This window comes from Nerophis ophidion, linkage group LG11 (assembly GCF_033978795.1).
Source record: "Nerophis ophidion isolate RoL-2023_Sa linkage group LG11, RoL_Noph_v1.0, whole genome shotgun sequence".
Taxonomy (NCBI): Eukaryota; Metazoa; Chordata; class Actinopteri; order Syngnathiformes; family Syngnathidae; genus Nerophis; species Nerophis ophidion.
The window spans coordinates 45,695,718-45,720,215 of NC_084621.1; the positions used below are offsets into that span (position 1 = coordinate 45,695,718).

Consider the following 24,498-nt stretch of genomic DNA (forward strand, 5'->3'; position numbering starts at 1 on the left):
CTAAAAAGTTTCCGTCTTTGTCCACCACTTATCCACACTTTCAGTAAACTGCTGAAGATTTGCTAAAGTGCACCATCTACTGGTGGTAAAGGTGCCTAAAACCAGCAGGCGTTGACTAGTACAGATGTGCTATTGGACGCATTCGGTTTATAAACTTACATATAAATATTATACACTACACTTTCATAAAAGTGTATCATTGCAAAGCTATTCAGCTGGCAGCCCGGGGGACGAATCGGGCCCGGGAATGACACCGTACCGGACCCTGATTTCAGTTTTAAAACTTTAGAGACAAATATTTTTGCAGCAAATTCCTGTTGTATAGAGAAACTCTGACCACTGTAAACACATAGGCAGATCCTTGCATTGACATTTTAACCTTGGTAGCAAACATAGAAAACTGAAGTCCAAAATCCTTGCATTGATGTTTTAACCTTGGTAGCAAACATAGAAAACTGGAGTCCAAAATGAGGCTTTCTGCAAGCACCCCTTTAAGTACTCTACTTTTTCATGGTTTATCTAACAAAGGTGTTGCTGTAGCTTTTTCACTTCATGTGTAGCCCAATAGTAATTTGTTCAACTTCTTTAGTTACACCAGCGGTGTATTACATTCTCTATGTCCCAGTTCTAACTCCTTCCCTGCCAATACTTTCTAAATCATTGTGAAATGTAATATTTAACAGATTTTGTGTAAGTTTTGTGGCACACACAATTCACTGCCTTGCACACAGACACAATCCATCACTATGAAGTTCAAAGTGCAGTGCTGACATGGAAAAACAGCGCTGCCACAAAAACATGTCACAGAGACTTACAACTAGTCTGGATTGTGGCTGTAAAAATATTTTGAAATGTGATGTGATCGACGATAGCCAAACAAAATATGGCTTCAATTCTTATTCTTTTTTTCCACTAATGCACATGGGTTTCTTGAAATATTTTTTGTTGATAGAACATTAAAGATTAATAATGATTTGAACATTTCCCAGGATGTTCTTAACCGTACTGTAATATGTTAAACTACCCAGGAATAGCCTTTATTCTTTGTTTGTAAGACCAATGGAAGAAGGATATGGACAAACGTCATGACCAAACTAAACATAGGTTGTGATAAAGATTAATAATGATTTGAACATTTCCCAGGATGTTCTTATCCGTACTGTAATATGTTAAACTACCCAGGAATAGCCTTTATTCTTTGTTTGTAAGACCAATGGAAGAAGGATATGGACAAACGTCATGACCAAACTAAACATAGGTTGTGATAATCCGAGGACAAATCCACACCATGCTTGAAATGGATAAAAACAAATAGCTGCCATGACATGAAACACAACAAAGGTCAAACATCAACATGCTGGCAGGCAGACTGCACAATCATACTGACTGCAGAGGAAAAAGTTGCAACATTCTTGGTTCAGCTCCCTCTTGGGTGGATATTTTAGCATAACCGATATAAATTAATAATTACAACAATCAATTTGAGAATTGAGAATCATAAACATCGTAAACCTTGGGGTTATTAGGTCTTTTAGGCTAGAAATGTGGAGATTGCGTGGCATCGTGGTGATGCGGGTTGTTCTCTCATGGTGCAGTCGGGCTCAGACACAACGTGAAGGCAAGAAATATTGATTTATTTAACAAATAAAACAGGCTATTAAACAGAAAAACTTGCACAAGGCACAAAAGGCAAAACGAACAGAACTAGCATGGGAGCTAGAAAAAAACAAAAGACTTAGCGTGGAAGCTAGCTGGTTGCGAACAGGAATACAGGATCGGAATCAGAGTCGTCACTGTTGTGAAACACAAACTAGGAAGCAAGCAGGAGTGAACAAAGAAGGCAGGCTTGAATCAAGGCAGTGTTTAACAAAAACAGGTGTGCGTCTGGAAACCGCGGCAGTTGAAAATAATACGTTACTATGGTGACAGAACAAACAAGGAAGTGCAACCAGGAACTAAGGCAAACATTAGCAGAACATAATACAAAAAAGACTCAAAACCTGAACGTGATATGATCCGGGCAGCGGATCATAACAAGAAAAAAACAAATATGTTTTTCTACATATCTACAGTGTTCTCGGTAATCATACATGCCACTTTTTGGCAACAATTGTGCTCTGTTTTTTTTTGACCGTCTTAGTTATTGAGTATTATTGTAAAAAAAAAAAAAAATCATAATAAATCTATCACTTTGATAAAGAAGGTAATAAACAGTTGAATTCAAGATATAACTAGAAGTCGAAAATTACTAAGATATCGTTTGTTTGTCTCTCCTCTACCATCATCTCTCTCTGCTCATCACTGATTTTGCCAACAAGAGTCTTCAACAAAAGTAACAGTGATGTTCAATGTTAATTTATTCATTTTGTTTGCCGTTTCTATGTATTTAACTTTGTTTTCTGTGTGTAATCTATAATTATTGTTGTGTATATGGAACAGATTGTTTTTCTAGACATTATTTCTCATTCTTCAGTGGAATTTTGGAAACAAGAAAAAGGGTGTTAAACTGTATAAGTTTTATGTGCAGTACATGGCTTATATTGTTATCAAAATAAACGGCACACTGATGGTTACGATAGATATGAAAGTTTACATATTTCTGCTATAGCTGAGTGGAGTTAAGTTTATTTCGAACACGCATATATACAACATGACATAGCCCATATCCCAGTTTTTCTTTTCATCATGTTCGAAAAGTAGTAGGAAGAAGCAGAGTTTAAAAAATCCAAACCCTTTTCCTTAAAATAGCAGTTGCTAACAATTTTGTGCACTTCCTGTTCTCAATTTATTCACAATATAATCCATAAGTAATAACATTGAAAAATAATAAAATTATTAGCGAAGTAAGTTGTATTACGTATAGTGAGATAAATAAGATTACCAATAAATTCAGAGTATTCATCATGATTCTTCTTCTTTGTACAAGCAAGCAGCCTACTTGCAAACATGGGCTGACCAGATGGAGGGGAAGTAAATGAAGAAGAAAAGGATCCAGAAGAAGTTTGCGTTGATGATGATGACATTTATGATAATGAAGAAGTTGAAAAAGAAGAAGTTGAAAAAGAAGTCGAAGAAGATGTTTGATTGATCGATTGATTGAAACTTTTATTAGTAGATTGCACAGTTTAGTACATATTCCATACAATTGACCACTAAATGGTAACACCTGAATACGTTTTTCTACTTGTTTAAGTCGGGGTCCACGTTAATCAATTCATGGTAAAAAAAAAAGTTGAAGAAGAAGAAGTTGAAGTTCAAGTTCAAGAAAAAGATACAGAAGAAGAAAAATGTACCGAAGAAAAAAAAGATATAGAAGAAGAAAAAGATACAGAAGAAGAAGAAGAAGAAGAAGAAGAAAAAGATACAGAAGAAGAAGAAAAAGATACAAGAGAAGAAAAAGACAAACACAGAAGAAGAAGAAGACAAAGACACGGAAGAAGACGACACGGAAGAAGACAAAGACAAAATGGAAGAAGACAAAGACGAAATGGAAGAAGACAGAAAAGAAGAAAATGAAGAGGAAGAAAAAAAAGAAGGGGAAAATGAAGAAAGACCGGGGGCTCAGGCGGCCGTGACAGTCTTCATTTCCCGCCCCTTCAAAAAAAGGAGGGGGGAGTATGCTCAGCCCGTCAGAAGCCCGGCTTGCGTCTGGCGATGGAGGACTGTGGAGAGGCGGAGCCGGCAGTCCAACAGAGAGGCACGTCAAGATGGCAGCGAGGAGGCGGAAATGGCGAGCGAGCAGCAAGGCTAGCGCTCCGGGAGCGACGCCACAATCAAGATCAGGTGCATGGATCGCGCACCTGGGAACAATCTAGTAATTCTCTCACATTGTTTAAAAATGCGACAGCTGTGAAGGTCAAGGAGGGAGGCGGAGAGACTGGAAGGACCCAGAGTGAAGCTGACGCAGAGCGAGAGAGGATGAGAGCCCGAGACGGACGAGGAGCAAGCAGAGAAGAGTAGCTGAAAAGCAACCTGGACTAAGGTTGTATTTGAAAAAATAAACAAAGTCAGCCCTGCTCAACAATGTCTCTATTTGGTGGTCCATGAAACCCGCACGACTGCACGTTTAACGAGTTTCTTGAATTGGATCATATTAGTACATTATTTGATTTATTTGCTTAATCCATTCCATAATTTAATTCCACATACTGATATACTAAAGTGTTCCATCCATCCATTCATTTCCTACCGCTTGTCACTTTTGGGGTCGCTGGACCCATTCTCAACTGCATTCGGGCAGTGGGGTACACCCTGTACAAGTTGCCACCTCATCACAGATACTAAAGTGTTGTACGTGACTATAAATGTTTTAAATTACATGTATCTCTAAGGTTATATTTATTCTCTTTTGTTGAGAAGAATTGTATGTTCTTCGGTAACAGGTTGTAGTTTGCATAGTGCATAATTTTAGCTGTTTGCATATTCACTATGTTGTGAAATATATACAACGTTGCATATGACTTCATATCTGTTTTTCTTCTTCGCAGCTCAATACACACGATGGTCAAGCAGCTTAAGCGTAGCATTAAAACAAGTGAGAGTGAGTGGAAAGTTTAAGCAGAAAAAGTCGCCTTGCTGTTCTGTTCTTGGGTGTTCTAGTCGTTCAAATGGAGAGGTAGGGCAGAGTCCCGATAGAAGAGGGTCATGAAGGTAATAAAATCAGGGGGAAAAAAAAACTGCGTCGAAGGACGTGGCTCTAAAAAGTATAACTTTCATCATCTTGCAAAATACAATCGGCCGTGCCTGTGTCTGCAGTGATCACTTTGTAAAATGTTTGTTTGAACATTTGATTTGTTTGAGAAATTTTCTGTGAGGCAATCAAGTTTATTCTCTACTATATTAAGTGTTTGACAGAACTAAACATACAGAAAGGACAACAGGTTGAATTAGTTTGTGTTCTTTTGTGGTAGCTATGCCTAAATATAACTACGAAGACCTGGTTGTGCAAATAAACTAACGTCATGTTAAGTCCTTGTAATAAATATTTTAATTGTAAGTAATTTCTTGATTTTCATAACCGAAACTAAATGCTTCTAATTGTTGTTGAGCAGGAAAATCAAGTGCTTAATTCGACACAGATGACCACATTATGGTGTTGTTGGCGCTATCTGTTAGCATCAAGAAAATAAACCTATTAGTAATAATAAAGTAGATTCATAAATATTTCCTAGGCTCAACATCATATACTGAATCTTGATATCGCTAGCAAACATTGTTGAACAACAGGGACATTTATATCTAAATAAGGAGACAAAATATGAACTTCATACCATGAAACCAACTGCAGACATGAAATAGATAGATAGATAGATAGATAGATAGATAGATAGATAGATAGATAGATAGATAGATAGATAGATAGATAGATAGTACTTTATTGATTCCTTCAGGAGAGTTCCTTCAGATGTAAATGAGACTAACATTTGTAGCAGGAAGTCAACTTCAAAACAAACTTATCCTTTTTGTCTTTAGCGTCATGATCACAGCAGCACGGCACTTGTTATCTCAATCAAATATGGTACTTAGCAATTCAGGAATAATTCAAACTTTGTCTTTCATGGATGAATTTCAATTTGGGCATGCCTCATAGGTAAATACATTATGTGCCTCTAATCTTTCCTTCTTTAAATACTTTGAGTGTCAAAGTGTGGTTGAGGTGGGCAGTAACATCTTGGTCACACCTGGGCAAATTAAGGCCCGGGGGCGACTATTAATTATTTCAATCTGGCCCGCCAGACATTCCCAAATAATTTTTTTAGATCTTTAAGATGGAAAGTGTAGCTGCCATTATGATGTGCAGTGATGTTTTTAAATGACCACAAGAATTGAACTATACAAAGTATTTCAATGGTTGGAATCTGCGCTTTTGCACGATATACTAGTTACTATGGTAATTAATTAGTTACTATGGTAATCTAAGTCAGAGCAGCTTAGACGAGGCACCAAGCAGTGGGGGTGGGGAGCGTTTCTACAGAGTGTTAGCCTGAAATGTGGGTGTCAGGGACAGACGTGGACGGTGATTTTCACAACAAAGTTCTAAAACTTTGTTATATATCAGACTGTACAGTATATATCGTATTGGGGGGGGGGGAAGGGTAATTTTATTTTATTTTTTTCATTCAATTTTTTTTTTTTTGTAATGAAAAAAGGAGGTTTTTTTGGGTTGGTGCACTAATTTGAAGTGTATCTTGTGTTTTTATGTTGATTTAATAAAATAAAAAAAATAAAATATATATATATATATTAAAAAATCAATCAATCAATCAATCAATGTTTACTTATATAGCCCTAAATCACTAGTGTCTCAAAGGGCTGCACAAACCACCACGACATCCTCGGTAGGCCCACATAAGGGCAAGGAAAACTCACACCCAGTGGGACATTGGTGACAATAATGACCCAGTGGGACGTCGGTGACAATGATGACTATGAGAACCTTAGAGAGGAGGAAAGCAATGGATGTCGAGCGGATCTAACATGATACTGTGAAAGTTCAATCCACAATGGATACAACACAGTCGCGAGAGTCCAGTCCAAAGAGGATCCAAGACATAGCAGCGAGAGTCCCGTTCACAGCGGAGCCAGCAGGAAACCATCCCAAGCGGAGGCGGACCAGCAGCACAGAGATGTCCCCAGCCGATACACAGGCAAGCAGTACATGGCCACCGGATCGGACCGGACCCCCTCCACACGGGAGAGTGGGACATAGAAGAAAAAGAAAAGAAACGGCAGATCAACTGGTCTAAAAAGGGAGTCTATTTAAAGGCTAGAGTATACAAATGAGTTTTAAGGTGAGACTTAAATGCTTCTACTGAGGTGGCATCGCAAACTGTTACCGGGAGGGTATTCCAGAGTACTGGAGCCCGAACGGAAAATGCTCTATAGCCCGCAGACTTTTTTTGGGCTTTGGAAATCACTAATAAGCCGGAATCCTTTGAACGCAGATTTCTTGCCGGGACATATGGTACAATACAATCGGCAAGATAAGGTGGAGCTAGACCGTGTAGTATTTTATACGTAAGTAGTAAAACCTTAAAGTCACATCTTAAGTGCACAGGAAGCCAGTGCAGGTGAGCCAGTACAGGCGTAATGTGATCAAACTTTCTTGTTCTTGTCAAAAGTCTAGCAGCCGCATTTTGTACCAACTGTAATCTTTTAATGCTAGACATGGGGAGACCCGAAAATAATACGTTACAGTAGTCGAGGCGAGACGTAACAAACGCATGGATAATGATCTCAGCGTCTTTAGTGGACAGAATGGAGCGAATTTTAGCGATGTTACGGAGATGAAAGAAGGCCGTTTTAGTAACGCTTTTAATGTGTGCCTCAAAGGAGAGAGTTGGGTCGAAGATAATACCCAGATTCTTTACCGTGTCGCCTTGTTTAATTGTTTGGTTGTCAAATGTTAGAGTTGTATTATTAAATAGAGTTCGGTGTCTAGCAGGACCGATAATCAGCATTTCCGTTTTTTTGGCGTTGAGTTGCAAAAAGTTAGCGGACATCCATTGTTTAATTTCATTAAGACACGCCTCCAGCTGACTACAATCCGGCGTGTTGGTCAACTTTAGGGGCATGTAGAGTTGGGTGTCATCAGCATAACAGTGAAAGCTAACACCGTATTTGCGTATGATGTCACCTAGCGGCAGCATGTAGATGCTGAAGAGTGCAGGGCCAAGGACCGAACCCTGGGGAACTCCACACGTTACCTTAACGTAGTCCGAGGTCACATTGTTATGGGAGACACACTGCATCCTATCAGTAAGATAAGAGTTAAACCAAGACAGGGCTAAGTCTGACATACCAATTCGTGTTTTGATACGTTCTAATAAAATATTATGATCGACGGTATCGAAAGCAGCGCTAAGATCGAGGAGCAGCAACATAGATGACGCATCAGAATCCATCGTTAGCAATAGATCATTAGTCATTTTTGCGAGGGCTGTCTCCGTCGAGTGATTTGCCCTGAAACCGGATTGAAAGGTTTCACATAGATTGTTAGACGCTAAGTGTTCATTTAACTGCTCCGCAACAATTTTTTCAAGGATTTTTGAAATAAAGGGAAGGTGAGACACCGGTCGGTAATTTACCATGAGGTCAGGATCGAGGTTAGGTCTTTTAAGAAGAGGATGAATAACCGCTTTTTTGAATGCTAGGGGAACAGTGCCCGAGGAGAGTGATAAGTTTATAATATTTAGCACTGATGGACCTAATAATACAAAGAGTTCCTTGATCAGTTTCCCAGGAAGAGGGTCAAGTAAACATGTTGTCTGTTTTATTCCATTTACACGTAACAATTCCTCTAATGTTATTTCCTCAAAACGAGAGAAACTATTTTGGAGGGCAGTATCCGCCGTATATACAATCGTGTCAGTGTTAATAGAACTCCGTTGTAGCTGGGACGCATTGTCTTTAATCTCCTTTCTAATGACTTCAATTTTCTTACTAAAGAATTGCATAAAGTCATCAGCTGAGTGGGTTAAGCTACTGGAAGGAGTCCCTTGTTGGGTTAGCGATGCTACCGTACTAAACAAAAATTTAGGATCGTTTTTATTACGGTGGATGAGATTTGAGTAATATTTAGCTTTAGCTAAGGTAAGCATGCGTTTATAAGTTATTAAACCATCACTCCATGCTTGATGGTGCACCTCAAGTTTAGTCGTGCGCCATTTGCGTTCCAGCTGTCTGCATAATAATTTCTGAGCTCTAGTTTCTTCTGTAAACCACGGGGTGCGCTTTTTTGGAGCCTTTTTTAACTTTAGCGGTGCTATGTTATCAATGGTTTCGCGCAGGGCGTCATTAAAGTTGTTAGTGAGGTTATCAATAGAGCCCACATACTTTGGGAATGGGGCCATTACCGAGGGCAGTAGGTCAGCAAGAGTTGTCGTTGTGGCTGTATTAATGTTGCGGCTGCTATAGCAGTTATTATTATTATTAGTTTGACGAGCATGCGTCTGAACCTCGAATTTTATAAGGTAATGATCGGACAATACTTTAGTACACGGGAGTATCGTAACTTTGGAAACGGTGATGCCCCTGACAGGCACTAGGTCTATCGTATTACCGTTGCGATGCGTGGGTTCATTTATTATTTGTGTGAGACCACAGCTATCAATTACAGTCTGGAGCGCTACGCACGGTGGGTCCGATGGGGTATTCATATGGATATTAAAGTCCCCCATTATGATTATATTATCGGCGTGTGTCACTAGATCAGCAACGAACTCTGAGAATTCATTAATAAAGTCCGAATAGGGCCCTGGGGGGCGGTAGATAACAGCCAGGTGTAGAGGCAGCGGTGTGACAGACCTCATAGTAAGCACCTCAAACGATTTATATTTATTATTTATGTTAGGACTAAGGTTAAAGTTTTCGTTGTATATTAGTGCGACCCCCCACCCCTTTTGAGCGGACGGGCAATATGCGCATGTGTAAAGTTAGGAGGACATGCCTCATTTAGCGCAAAAAAGTCGTTTGGTTTAAGCCAGGTTTCGCTGAGACCGATGACGTTAAGATTGTTGTCTCTGATAATATCATTAACTAACAACGTTATGGGAGACAATGATCTTATGTTTAAAAAACCTATATTATAGGTAGTGGGCTGTTTTAGGGAGTTTTTGATCAAATTATCCGTAGTAGCAATATTAATAATGTTGTGTTTATTATGCCCAGTGCATTTAGTATAGTTACGACCATATCTAGGAATTGATACGACAGGAATTTTCCGATTGTTTGATTGTTGCTTTGATAAACTGCACGCATCATGGTTAGCCACCTCAGTAACGGGGATTTTCCGATTGTTTGTTTGTTGCTTTGATAAACTGCACGCATCATGGTTAGCCACCTCAGTAACGGGGATTTTCCGATTGTTTGTTTGTTGCTTTGATAAACTGCACGCATCATAGTTAGCCACCTCAGTAAAACACATGTCCAACTCTGAAACACTCAAAGCAGAAAAAAACTTGTTCTAATTTAACTGACTCCTTACCCAGACCAGTAGTCTCGCATTTTCCATCTAAATCCGTCTTCGGGATGGAGGAAAGTGGTGTTCTGTGGGGATTAGCCTTCTGCTTTGTTTTTAGCCCCGCTCGGCATCCGCGTTTCCGATCACACCGCTGGCGTCTGCTCCGTAGACGGCCCCCGCTGCTACTAGACTCCCCTGCTTCACGGGCCGCTGGATGTAGCCGCCGATGTATTCCCATGCTAGTTAGCAAGTCTAGCACGCAAGTGTCTATCAGTCCAAAACGGCCCGATATGTCCACATCCAGAAGTGTCTGGCGGTCGTATGTGATCACGGAGTGACCACGATGTGAGCCAGCCATAAAGTTTGTGGAATTGTCCGGTATTTCTGCCAAATGTTCCATCTTTAGCAGGAGCTAATAATAAATAATAATATAATAAATATAATAAAAAATTATTCTGCGGCCCGGTACCAATGGAGCCACAGCCCGATACCGGGCAGCGGCCCGGTGGTTGGGGACCACTGCTCTAGATCTAGACCTTCGCCTGAAACCCGGAAGAGCTCGGATGTGCCTCTAGGTCCTGTGATTGCAACTCAGCTATAGGGTGAGTTTAAAGAAGCCCTATTATGCAAAACCAACATTTCTTACTAATTGGTCCCTGTTTTTATTTATTTGTGATCCCCATAAGTCCCGAAAATTTGAAATCAAACAACGGAGGCATAGCACAATTTTTTATTACACGATTTTGCTTTCTTCCAAACTTACTGTTTTAATTTGACAGTTTATTGACAAATTTTGCCTTATTTATGTCATCGGATATCTCCGTAGATAGTCAGAGTTTACTTAAAGAGCTTTGCGCAAGTTCGCCATTTTTATTCAGTCGTAGTCAATAAGTTCCTTCAATTGTCCTGTCTTGTTGTGGGGCATACAGACTCTTACATGCATATGCATACAATGCTAATACAAAGTGGCGCAAGTTTTATCTTAAATCTGACAGTGGACTCGATATGGACGCGCTAAAAACTACAACATGGCTGTTGTGGTGGAGAAGCAGTCGAAGGGAGCTTGGCCAGGTGGGCCTGCAGGGGGGCTTCAGCCCATAAATAAGATTGCCCACAAAATGGAGCATTCTGAGGACGTTTACGTGCCTCCACTTTGAATGTGTCTTCTCGCTACCAGCCATGTTTTTGTTTTTAAAAGCTTCCATGTGGAGTCTACCGACAGATATAAGTTAAACCTATACAATACTTTGTAATAGAAATGGTAACAGTGGAGGATGCACGTGCACGTACGAGCCAGTCTTCCCCAGAACAATAGGAAAGAGGAAGAGAATGCACTTATTGACTACAATGGCAGACTCAAGTAAACTCTTTGGGTAAACCTCTACCATATATGGAGGTATCGGCTGACATCACTGTTGGGAAAAAAGTCACACATTGGGCAAATTCCAAACCGCTCGATTGGAGGAAGTACTAAGAAAGGCAGGATTGTTTTATATACATATTTGCCATGCCTCCACTGTTTAATTTAAAATTTTTGGGATCCCAAATTCACAAAAACAGGTCACAATAGGTGAAAATATTTAGCTTTGCTTAATAGTGTCCACTTTATTTGAAGCTGCTAAATAAATGAGTTTTAACGGTAGAAGTTTAAGCTGTCAAAATTTGTGACAGTCTTTTTTTGTAAAGTTCTTCATCACATATTATGGTTTTGTGCTGTTCGTTTCTTTTTGAAAATATGCCCATTTAAGAGCTTGTTGTTGGAATTTTTCTATTTTCTTCAAATTAGTTCGATCCTGAGCTCGGGATCTTTCTGTGTGGAGTTTGCATGTTCTCCCCGTGACTGTGTGGGTTCCCTCCAGGTACTCCGGCTTCCTCCCACTTCCAAAGACATGCACCTGGGGATAGGTTGATTGGCCCTAGTGTGTGAATGTGAGTGTGAATATTGTCTGTCTATCTGTGTTGGCCATGCGATGAAGGTTCGACTTGTCCAGGGTGTACTCCGCCTTCCACTCGATTGTAGCTAAGATGGGCTCCAGCACCCCCCGCGACCCCGAAAAGGATAAGCAGTAGAAAATGGATAGATGGATGGATAGTTTTAAGCTTTTAGCTGACGTTATTCTGGTTATGTTGATGTGCAGCACGTGCATGTTGGTACAAGTGTAACAATTACCATAGCAACACAGACGGTACTGGGGTATGGTTTTAAACGGTTAAAGTGAATATTACACCAATGTTAACTGAATTATTTAAGTAGATGTACGCAGTTTTCATGTGAATAAAATATGTAACCCAGTTGTGCAGGAGTGGTTCACAGCCTCATTTCATTGCAATGTTCCTACACAAGTATAACTGAAAAAAAGGATTGATGTTGAGCAGAAAAAAAGAATGTTGCAACATAATATAATGCATGTCCATTAGTGAGTAAGTATTTGTTAAATGCTTGCTACTGCGAAACAATATCACCTGCCTTTAATGGTCTGTGAGGGGAACGTGTGCAAGAGGTTGGACAAGGTGTGTGGATAGTTACAGGAAGGTCATGGCTTTTTTTGGGTGAATAGGGAGTGATTGTTGGCGGAGTACAACTAGAGGGCATTGGGAATAGTCGGTCGGCACATGAAAGAGAAAAAGGGAGTGGCAAGGTCCCCCTACACTGAGGTTGGAGTTGGACTGAGGCATTAGTTTGGCAGTGGTTTGGTAACAGAGAAGCTTTAAGTTTGGAATTCTGGAAGGTAAGGGAACAGGCATTTGACAATATGCAACTCAGAGAATTAGGACTGGGTTGGGAAGGGAGTCGATTTAAGTATCGAAGTAAGGGAAGGGCGCCGTTTGGTTTTGACTGGGAGGAACATGGTAGGTGGTCGTTAGTAGGGGGAATGATCTTGCAGCTGTCAGAACAAAAGTCAGCATGAGCGTGCAAGTGCAAGCTGGACCTGGGGTTTGTGTTGTGCTGAGTGAAACAACAACTGTGATACGTTTTGCTCTGAAAAAGAGGCGAGTCGAAGGGAAAAGCGGAAGAATGAGGGGAAAAAAGGAGAGATGAAGACATTGGAGGAGATATGGGTGAGAGGGTGCAAGGAGATGGAGGAGTAGGGTTTCCAATGCAAAGGGAAAGCTGTGAGGCAAAATGCTGGTATTGGTGGCAATGGTGAAGAGAGGAAGCGGACAGACAATCCAGACTGAAGGTGGGCTGCAGGGAAGGACGGCGACAAGGCTGCAAACACAATAGAAAGAAAAACGGTAGAGAATGCAAATAATGACCATAAAGAGGAACATAGATTCCATATAATTATATGGCTACTAGGTAGACTTAGCAGTGAATGGGCAAACTTTTTACAGAACTGTAAACATACAAATAATACAATATGTAGAGAACGTTCATGTTTTTAGGAGCAGGCTTAAGACGCACCTTTTTTGTTTCGGATTTTACATAATGTTTTTGTTCATTTCTATTTATTTATTATACATTTACTGTATACAATATTTTTTGTATCTTCATAAAATGTTGTACTTGTATTTGATCCTTTAAGGGAATAAGCGGTAGAAAATGGATGGATGGATTCCTATACTCATGGTTCTTACTATTTTACATGTTTTATTATTTTTACTTTCCAGCGCCTTTCAGAGGGTGCCCTTTGCGTCAGAGCTTATCGCCCACGGCTGTGGGAGCGCTTTGTATCAGCGTCCTGGTGGCCCTGGTGCAGATGGCTCTTGTGATAGTGTTTCTTCACCTAGCTCCTTTGTACTCAGTCATGCATTCATTTATGAGTGTGTGTGCATGTGTGTGTATGTGTGTGTGTGTGTGTGTGTGTGTGTGTGTGTGTGTGTGTGTGTGTGTGTGTGTGTGTGTGTGTGTATGTGATTGATGATGGGGGATGTGGGTCATCGGGGTATTTTTTTTATGTCTGTAAATCACTTTGTGTTGCATTAATTTTATGTACTAAAAACACTTCAGAAATAAAGTTTGATTGACTGATTGATTGATTCAGAGTCTACTTAATGATGTTGAGCCTGTTTATGACCAATATTCATTTATTATGTCCTTGCTTGTTTTGTCATAGAAGATGCGCCCAAACAGTATTTTAAACAGGTTATAAAACTGCCATTTTTAAACCTGTCATTAAAACTATTTCAGGATTTATTTTGTTCCGGCCAAGTTCCAGGTGAAGCGGTTGTGTTTCTGTGACTTTGCAATCATGGAAAATAATCTAAGGCCTTGTTCTTACTGTAGGTCAATTACAAGCTTTTTCCTATATGCAACCTGTATTGAATTGTTTCATGTCAGTGCAATTCCGAATGTTTATTATCCGACTCAGGCCTCTTTTGTATGTTGAAATAAATAATATATACTGTATATGTAATACGTCCTCAATGTGAATGTCGCAATCATCCAACCAGAATGTCATCAAAAAGTGATAAGCGTCATAATTACTTGGCAAAATAGACAGTTATAAATAGAAAATAGCTGACAAGCAGCAGAAAACAGGTGAAAATAAAAATGTTTTGCAACTCACGTGAAACTTTCAGCACCCCTGTCTCTGACTGCTCTTCAAGCAGACATTAAAGCAAAAATCTTGGGATCAGTAACTGTTGACTTTGATTGCACAAGATCCTTGTAATTGCCAAAAATGCACCAGTACTGAGTTGAAGCCATTTTTACTTCTAAACACTGCAGTGCGTGTGACGTCATGAGGTCATGTCTGCATGCGTTTCAGATTGCATTCACATTATAAATGTAATTTTTTTTGTTAATATGAACGGCCACTAAAAAGATCGGATTTGAAAAAAATTGGACATCCAACACTGCAGTGTCGGATGTCCAATACATTTGTTTTAATACATTTGTCAATGTATTAAGACAGCCCCATTAAAGAATAATAATTCTTAGCCACACCACGCTTCAAATATATTAAAAAATTAAAAATGTTTTCTACATCCATTTATTCACATATATTTCTAGTGTCCAACACACATCCAACACACTATAGTGGGACATCTGAGACTTATTTAATACAATAAAGGATCTTTAAAAACACTAATGTCTCAATATCATGTGTTTTTTCATGACATAATGTAAGTCTTTGTATGAAGTAGCCATGAGGAGGAACTAACAGATGTTTAAGATGGCAGTAAACTGGGATAAAGTAGCTAACAGCTGGGGAAACAAATTGTTGAGTGTTGGGTTACTGACTCTAGACTGCAGGTAAGTAATGCATATTTTTCCAGTTACTCTACTTAAGGTACTCAGCTGTCCTTGCTCATGTTGGTATGTTTGGTCTTTGTAATGTATTTCATTGAAAATGACCAACTGGTGGAAGCTGAATTATATCACAACTTCCACAGTGAATGATGGGTAGTCGGATTATGCGATGTGTACTGATTTTAGAGATTAATTCAACCTAAAACACATAGAAAAATGTGGTCTTACCTTTGGTGGTGCTTCATCAGATCCTCCTGAGTCCCAAGAAACGGTGACCTGCCTCCTCATCTCCATCCTGTTCCTCTCTTTCTGCTGAAGCTTCTCCTCCTCTAGTATGGTACTGCAAAATGAGAAAAAACAAGATGTGATAGGTTTTCTACTGCTGCACTAGTCAGCAGACAGGTTTTTTACTGCTGCAGTAGTCAGCAGACATGGTGTCCTAATGTCCAGTGTTGTAGTCCAACAGAATATGGTTTTGAACCATTTAGCACTGGTATTCTTGTATAATGTGGCTCAGGTATAATAAAACATATCCAGTGCAATCAAAAGCATAATGACATCTTGATCAATCAGGTCTTTAAAAGCACTTGAACGATCTCGATAAATATAATAGACGCATGCGCACTTGTAATAAATCTTTTCAACAGATGCTGCACCATGAGCACGCACCTTTAGCAGACCGTTATCGTAATATAGCCGTATGCTAATGTGATTACATGAAGACAGAGCAATAAAAATGCTCTCTGAGAAATGCTAGTGTCAAAACAGTGCACCTTCATAGCTCGACCCTGTAATAAGTGCAGTAAAAGCAATCTGTTCCAGCTTTAGAAACATGAAAGCACTTTCCATATCCTACCGTGGAAAGCGAATTTCCTTGCTACATACAGTAGGTCCTTCTTAACCAGTTCACTGTCCCTGCTAATCCAAACCGTTAAGCTTCTCGAAAGAGCTGATGGTTCCACAAAACAGAAGTTGTTTGGAGGATTGAGCACACACTCTTTCTGCTGTCCTGTCCTCAACATGCTATTTTCAGCCACATCATTACCCTCCTGTACTGTTGTCTCCTACCATGTGTGTGTGTCCGTGCACCTGTCCTCGTCTGTCTCTCGGCAAGCTTTGTCCTTTATCCCCATTAAAACGCACATTGGAATGACAGTGTCAGTGGTAACATTCCCCGTCAAGTTTCCTGCTGAGATCATTAGTGATATACTGTGATTAACTAGTAACACACATTTTAAAAATGCAGGACATCTATGGAGTTATTTATGTGCTTTTGTCCAACTGTCACCTAATTCATAATACACTAAGTGCATGTGTTACTAGTGACATTATCTTGTGATATTAAAGCAAAGCAAAGGTTGAGCTGACTTTACATTTAGCTTGGATCCTGATTGGCACATTTTTTCTTTTAATAATGTATCTGGTTATGACAACGACTGTAGTTTGTCATCATTGAGTTTATGATAAAAAAAAAACATTGCAGTGTATCGTCTGGTTAGCACAGTCCTTCACAAATAGTGGGGCGGGCGTCCCTGGGGTACATGCTTTTTTCCCCGTATCAAAATATGACGAAGCACGGTGGGAGACGAGGAAAGTGTTGTTTCTTCAATGATGATGTTATGTAGAGGTATAGGTATCACAATTTTGTAGACAATTTATACCATTTATAGTCACAATGGAGAGTGGAGGGGCGTACAATAGATTCTTCTTTCTAGGGAGGCGTAACAGAAAATATTTGAGAAGCACTCGGTTAGCAGCAGCTGTTAGCCTTTCCTAGACATATGCAGGCAGAAGACATAACATAAGTGCCAGGCCTCTAACGGAAGGGAATTTTTGTGTATATGTAATTGGCAAAGTATATCATCAGCAGGGTGTAGGTTACACCTGCTGTTTTAATAAGTTTTCATTATTTTTGGGAAACATGGTTTTATTTAATTTTACTCAAAGGGGACCTTTGATGATTTTGATCTACATATACAACACTTGATGTCTGGATAATATGAATTGGGTGTGCTTTGGAGTAAATGTTGCATACATTTTGCTCCCCAGTCACTCTTATAACCGGCTCTTTAAGTCTGTCTGCAAGATGTTTTATTCTGAAGGCCTTTTCCAAATGCAAATAAAAGCATTCACCCCTCCCCCTCTCTGAAAGTATCATAATTCATATTTTAATAATGCCAACTGTTTAAATATATATCTTGAAGTTGTCATCGCTATTTTCTTTCCAGACACAATGGAAAATAACCTTAATAAACATTTTATAAATGCATCCACACACAACATTAGGTACACTTACACACTAGCCGATCGATTCTGACTTTGCATAGAAAACTGCTTTTTGCAGCATTTACGCCACTGCATGTGACACGTCAGTGGTGTTTTAGTTATTACATTACAGCATACCACGATTAGATAAAAATAATACTTTATACCTTTTTGTGTTAACTCATAGCTTGAAACCTCTGGCTGAAATCTTCACTTAATGTCTAAATACATTCATCCACCTGATGTCACGACGTAGCCAGACTGTAAAACTCCGCAAACATAGGCATCCAAAACTGTTTGCAAGTTTACGCCAAAATGCATGAACTTATGATGCGAGGAGTTGAAATTGTTTAACACTGGTATCAAACATTACAACATTTCTACGTCTTTAAAAATACGACATTCATTAATTATAGCCTACATTTGCAGACTCACACAGCACTGTTGTTGAAACTTGCTCTCCTTGTCCCAAAGCGAGCCTCGCCGGTCTAGGCAAGTTGATTTCCACTGGCTGATGGCCGACGTCACTAGTGAGCCTCGCCACGTATAATTCAAAATCTCACAGGAGGAACGATCACATTAAACTACTTGATTTAGGCGATGTAATGGTGGTAACCTCACCTCCCAGTAACATCAACACTCCCTCCCATCAAGACCACACAACCATCTGGAACAACAAGGGCTTTGTTTATTTATTCAGACTGAGACAACACCAAGCTTTAGTGTAAAAACCCTTCTCACTTGAGAGATATCCAGTGTAGACGAGTGGCAGCAAATTGGTATAACTACGTAAGACCTTAGATCATTAGACTCAACTGAAATGTAAAGTAATTTGTGATCATGTGGGAATACCAATTGTCCAATGAGTTGTGCTCAAAATGCTTTGGGGGACATGCAAGCATATATGCAACACAAATATCCTCCATGTTTTATTATTAGACATATGACCAAAAATGTTTTCATTGAGCCCTGCGATGAGCTGGCGACCTGTCCAGGGTATACGCTGCCTTCCGCCCGATTGTAGCTGAGATAGGCACCAGCGCCCCCTGCCACCCCAAAAGGAATAAGCGGTAGAAAATGGATGGATGGATGTTTTCATTGATGGCGGCCATGTTTTTCAACTAATCGTGGTCAAATTTTACACGCATTCTTGTCAGTGTCCTAAAAGTATGTATCAAATGGTGTTGCTTTTTCAAATTTTCTTGTAATCAGACCATATTTTCGGTATATTAGTGGAATCTTTACCTGCGATTTGACTGAATACCCTAAAAGTTTCAGTGAGTGTTTTGTAGAGTGCTTTGAGCTGTGTGAGAAATTTCAACTTATGGGGTCTCACTTTGGGGTTTAGAAACAGTGTGGTGTATTTGGCAGAAAAAAAATAGCACAAGCAACTCAGTAGGTGTTTGTCATTTGGCGAGTAGAAGAATATTATATACAACAGCTTTCACTATTCTGGTAAAATGTTTTACATTGTCATTCCCTAATTGCATAATTGACCATGAAATTTGATTCAAACAGACATATAATCGAACTTTGTTTGGTAGCTTATTTTGTGTTTTTTTTATTGTCGCAGGGTTGAGTGCTTTTGGTAATGGTGGGAAGGACAGAACCGCTGCTCATTAGTTTTCAAAATCCTCCACTAACACCAGAAAAAGTCACAAAAATTTGTGGCTAGCCACATTTTTTCTTTTAAAGCTGGTCTAGAGATGTCTGAATACCCGCTAAATATAGAACCTATGTTGCTAATCGTCAATGCTGACGCAATGTCTTCATTCTCTGGTAAACTAGGTGGTTATGAAGAAGCAGTTAAGTAGCCTTCTACTGTACAGACAAGCTAACAACAAGCTGCATTGAGACAGTCCCATTATAATGTGTTTATTAGTGAGGCTATAACATGTAGCACTAAATTTGATTGTACCAATCCAGAGTTATAGAGAAAAAAAAACTAGATTTGTTTTTACAGGATTTCTTTCTTTTTGCCCAACTTCCCACAAAATAATGTTCATATGTCTCAACGTATCATTTAGTAGAACACCAGCTCATTTAAAATAGCTCACTAAAGGGTTAACATTTTTTTGGATTAAACTCTTAGTATTTTTTAATTGTTCAACTCAGACATGATGCTTCCATTTAGTGACACGTTAGCACAAAATAGTACAAAGGCAACAGCAGCACTGTTCAAGTAGTGATCTGCTTCCGAGAGTAAAGAACAATTTAAATGCTGACAGTCATATAAATAAAACACACAATTATTTATTTTTGTCAAAGTAGCTCAAATAGTGATTGAAAACCTGCACTAGATAGAAATGCATACTGAAATTTAAGATGCAGATGAACAAACATGTTTGATACAAAATGTGAGTTGTGGATACTGACATTTTGTTAATGCTCTTCCAAATAACATATTGCCTTTTCTAGGTTGAAAGAAGATATGAAAATAAGCATTAGAAAAATGAGTAGCTCTGTGCTATTTTTATTTTGTAAAAGTTGGAGTTGAACACCTACTCAGTGGCCTTGTGGTTAGAGTGTCCGCCCTGAGATAGGTAGGTTGTGAGTTCAAACCCCGGCCGAGTCATACCAAAGTCTATAAAAATGGGACCCATTACCTCCCTGCTTGGCGCTCAGCATCAAGGGTTGGAATTGGGGGTTGAATCACCAAAATGATTCCCAGGCGCAGCCTTTGCTGCTGCTCACTGCTCCCCTCACCTCCCAGGGGGTGAACAAGGGGATGGGTCAAATGCAGAGGACAAATTTCACCACACATAGTGTGTGTGAGACAATCATTGGTACTTTAACTTTGTACAAAATGTAAGTTGTGGATACTAACATTTAGTCCAAGCTCTTCCAAATAACGTATTTCCTTTTCTAGGTTAAAATAAGATATGAAAATAAGCATTACAAAAATGAGTAGCTCTGTTATATTTTTATTTTGTAAAAGTTGGAGTGGAAGACCCCTGGTTTAGGTATATATCATTCAAAGTTTCATGAGAGTTCACATACAGTGTAATGAAAAACATCCCCAACATACTATAGGTAATTCGAAATCTGGATAAAACTTCACATTTGGTAAAAAGTACCATATTCAATCCCTTTAAACATGGTCACATGCATTTTTAATTAAACTTTGATGGAGGTCTGTGCTTCCTGTGTTATTTTGTCACAAATAGTCAATGAAGGTTTTCTTGAGTACATTTGAGACCCAGTTTGTGTATACAAACTGCAAGTTGAAAAACTATTCATCGACAGTGATGTTTAAGATTAAGATGCCTACATTCATACATCAGTGAAGTCAATGTACTACAACCTGATGCAGCATTTTGTCTTATAGATAAAGAGACAGATAACAAAGTCAGTACTTTACCTTAAGACGAGCACACTAATAGCAGCAGTCTTTCCTCTCAACATCCACTTCTACAGCCAATAAAATCCACAAATGAGGTGCACTTAGGGACCAAGTTAAATAACTAATTCCAGCGTTGCTAACAAGACAAAACCTAATTCTCCCAGTAGCGTGCTATAAAGCAGCAGAGAAATCAGCAAAGTGTGACAAAAACAAGTGAGCAAGCTTTCACCACTTGCAGACAAGCTCTTTCGAAGCGCACTCCTTTCTTTCCTACACTCATTCTCTCTCACTATTCCGTCTTTCTCTGTGTCTGTTGGCAAGCTGCAATTCCTGGCAGCTGCCCACTGATTAAACACACACACACACACACACACACACACACACACACACACACACACACACACACACACACACACACACACACACACACACACACACACACACACACACACACACACACACACACACACACACACACATTGGTCCTCAGAAAACTGTAAGGGAAGCTGAAAGCTGCATATTTGGCAGGCGGGACCTATAATTGATATTATAATATAAACGTTTTCCAGACCAAGAGAGGACCCTTTACCCTTTAATAAGCTTGACAACTTCCTCTTGTGAATACCGTGAATTACTTTACGTGATGGCATGAGAATTAGGAAATATTTTAGTTTCGCATTGACCGCCAAGCATGTGTGGAACAAATATGCTGACGTGCATGAATTTGAGCAGTGTGGCTGCTTTGAAATGAAAGTATGAGGCACAACAAGGAAAAAAGTGTATACAGGAGAAGTAGAAGACTACAAATACGTAAAGAAAAGCTGACGTACTTAAACAGGAGGTAGAGTATCACGTAGGAACTTAAGGTGTGAGTCATACTGGTTTGGAGACAACTCATAAAACCGCTGCAGTTAAATATGTACTCTTACTTTCCTATTTTACCATTTCAAAGACAGAAAAAGAGACATAAAATATATGTATCTAAAGGAAACTTTTAGTGTCATACTTATTTCTGTTTATGCAAATGTGCAAAATATAACATGAAGGATTAGCTAAGAGACCACAAGTTAAACTGTCTTTGCAGCAGCAGCAGCAACTAAAATGATACTACTGTACTGTGACGGGAGTACCAGAGTAATCACAGTGACCCCTGTTGTCCAAAAAGTGGAAGAAATATTACATTTAAATTCTTTTACATTTAAAATTGGACTTTTGTAGAAGTAATGTGAGTGTGGTAACACCTGAAGGTAAATGTGTGAGATTAGCAATGCTTAGGGTTCAGTGGAATATCTGTAACAGCTGTGTTTTCACAGGAAAAATCTTTTTAAGCTTCTTTCATGCAACCTGTTTTAGTAATAGTGACACATCTCACGCATATCAATGATAAAGGGAACCATGTAGTAGATAATTCAAGCTTAGAAGGAAATATGACCATGGTTGGCGACGTCAGACGGTAGATTTACTACAGAAGTATGAGTCAGTTGTGCAGTCTACTATTACAAACTCCGTTTCCATATGAGTTGGGAAATTGTGTTAGATGTAAATATAAGCGGAATACAATGATTTGCAAATAATTTTCAACCCATATTCAGTTGAATATGCTACAAAGACAACATATTTGATGTTCAAACTGATAAACATTTTTTTTTTGCAAATAATCATTAACTTTAGAATTTGATGCCAGCAACACATGACAAAGAAGTTGGGAAAGGTGGCAATAAATACTGATAAAGTTGAGGAATGCTCATTAAACACTTATTTGGAAAATCCTATAGGTGTGCAGGCTAATTGGGAACAGGTGGGTGCCATGATTGGGTATAAAAGCAGCTTCCATGAAATGCTAAGTAATTCACAAACAAGGATGGGGCGAGGTACAGCCCTTTGTAAGCAAATTGTCGAACAGTTTTAGAACAGTGGTTCTTAACCTCGGTTCGATCGAACCCTAGGGGTTCGGTAAGTCGGGCTCAGGGGTTCGGCTGAGGTCGAAACACACCCGACTCATCGTGTAAATAAAAACTTCTCCCTATCGGCGTGTTACAGACACGGCAACAGCAGAAGTCAGACTGATTTGCAGGTGTGTAATTTGTTGTGAGTTTATGCACTGTGTAGGTTTTGTTGTTTGAACAAGGTGATGTTCTAGCACGGTTCATTTTGTGCACCAGTAAAAAATATGGTAACACTTTAGTATGGGGGAACACATACTCACCATCAATTAGTTTCTTATTAACATGCTAATTAGTAACATATTGGCTCTTAACTAGTCATTATTAAGTACTTATTAATGCCTTATTCGGCATGGCCTTATTATAACCCTAACCCGAACCCTAACCAAATAACTTTAAATTGAGTATTTGTTACTTAGAAAATGTTCCCTGAGTGTCCAAAAAACTCTAAATCAAGTCTTTGTTACTTAGAATATGTTCCCCATACTAAAGTGTTACCAAAAACATAAAACTTTTTGTCTTGAATTAGAAAAAAAAAAAGGAGGGTTCGGTGAATGCAAATATGAAATTGGTGGGGTTCGGTACCTCCAACAAGGTTAAGAACCACTGTTTTAGAACAACATTTCTCATCAAACTATTGCAAGGAATTTAGGGATTTTACCATCTACGGTCTGTAAAATTATCAAAAGGTTCAGAAAATCTGGAGAAATCACTGCACGTAAGCGATGATATCACGGATCTTTGATCCTTTAGGCGGTACTGCATCAAAAACCGACATCAGTGTGTAAAGGATATCACCACATGGGCTCAGGAACACTTCATAAAATCACTGTCAGTAACTACAGTTGGTCGCTACATCTGTAAGTGCAAGTTAAAACTCTACTATGCAAAGCAAAACCCATTGATCAAAAACACCCAGAAATGCCGCCGGCTTCGCTGGGCCCAAGCTCATCTAAGATGGACTGATGCAAAGTGGAAAATTGTTCTGTGGTCTGGACGTGGTGTCTTCCGGAACAAAGAGGAAAATAACCATCCAGATTGTTATAGGTGCAAAGTTCAAAAGCCGGCATCTGTGATGGTATGGGGGTGTATTAGTGCCCAAGGCATGGGTAACTTACACATCTGTGAGGGCACTATAAATTGCTGAATGGTCCATATAGGTTTTGGAGCAACATATATTGTCATCCAAGCAACGTTATCATGGACGCCCCTTTTTATTTTAGCAAGACAATGCCAAGCCACGTGTTACAACAGCGTTGCTTCGTAGTAAAAGAGTCCGGGTACTTTCCTGGCCCACCTGCAGTCCAGACCTGTTTCCCATCGAAATTGTGTGGTGCATTATGAAGCGTAAAATACGACAGCGGAGACTCCGGACTGTTGAACGACTGAAGCTCTACATTAAACAAGAATGGGAAAGAATTCCACTTTCAAAGCTTCAACAATTAGTTTCCTCAGTTCCCAAATGTTTATTGAGTGTTGTTAAAAGAAAAGGTGATGTAACACAGTGGTGAACATGCCCTTTCCCAACTACTTTGGCACATGTTGCAGCCATGAAATTCTAAGTTAATTATTATTTGCAAAAAAAAAAATAAACTATGAGTTTGAACATCAAATATCTTGTCTTTGTAGTGCATTCAACTAAACATGGGTTGAAAAGGATTCGCAAATCATTGTATTCCGTTTATATTTACATAAAACACAATTTCCCAACTCATATGGAAACGGGGTTTGTAGAACACAAAGGTTGGAAAATTGACATAGCAACATTGTGGGCTCAGTGGCTTTCAGC

At 39.3% G+C, this 24,498-nt stretch overlaps 1 protein-coding gene across 5 annotated transcripts in view; it reads right to left on the reverse strand.

Moving 5' to 3' along the window:
- The window catches only part of LOC133562185 (focal adhesion kinase 1-like), a 96,052-nt gene that overhangs the window by 26,848 nt on the left and 44,706 nt on the right, over window positions 1–24,498 (reverse strand). For all 5 annotated transcript variants that reach the window (XM_061916138.1, XM_061916136.1, XM_061916139.1 and 2 more), the window contains one exon: window positions 15,387–15,498. In XM_061916138.1, coding sequence (XP_061772122.1) covers window positions 15,387–15,498 — 112 coding nt within the window. The remainder of the gene's footprint in view (window positions 1–15,386; window positions 15,499–24,498) is intronic.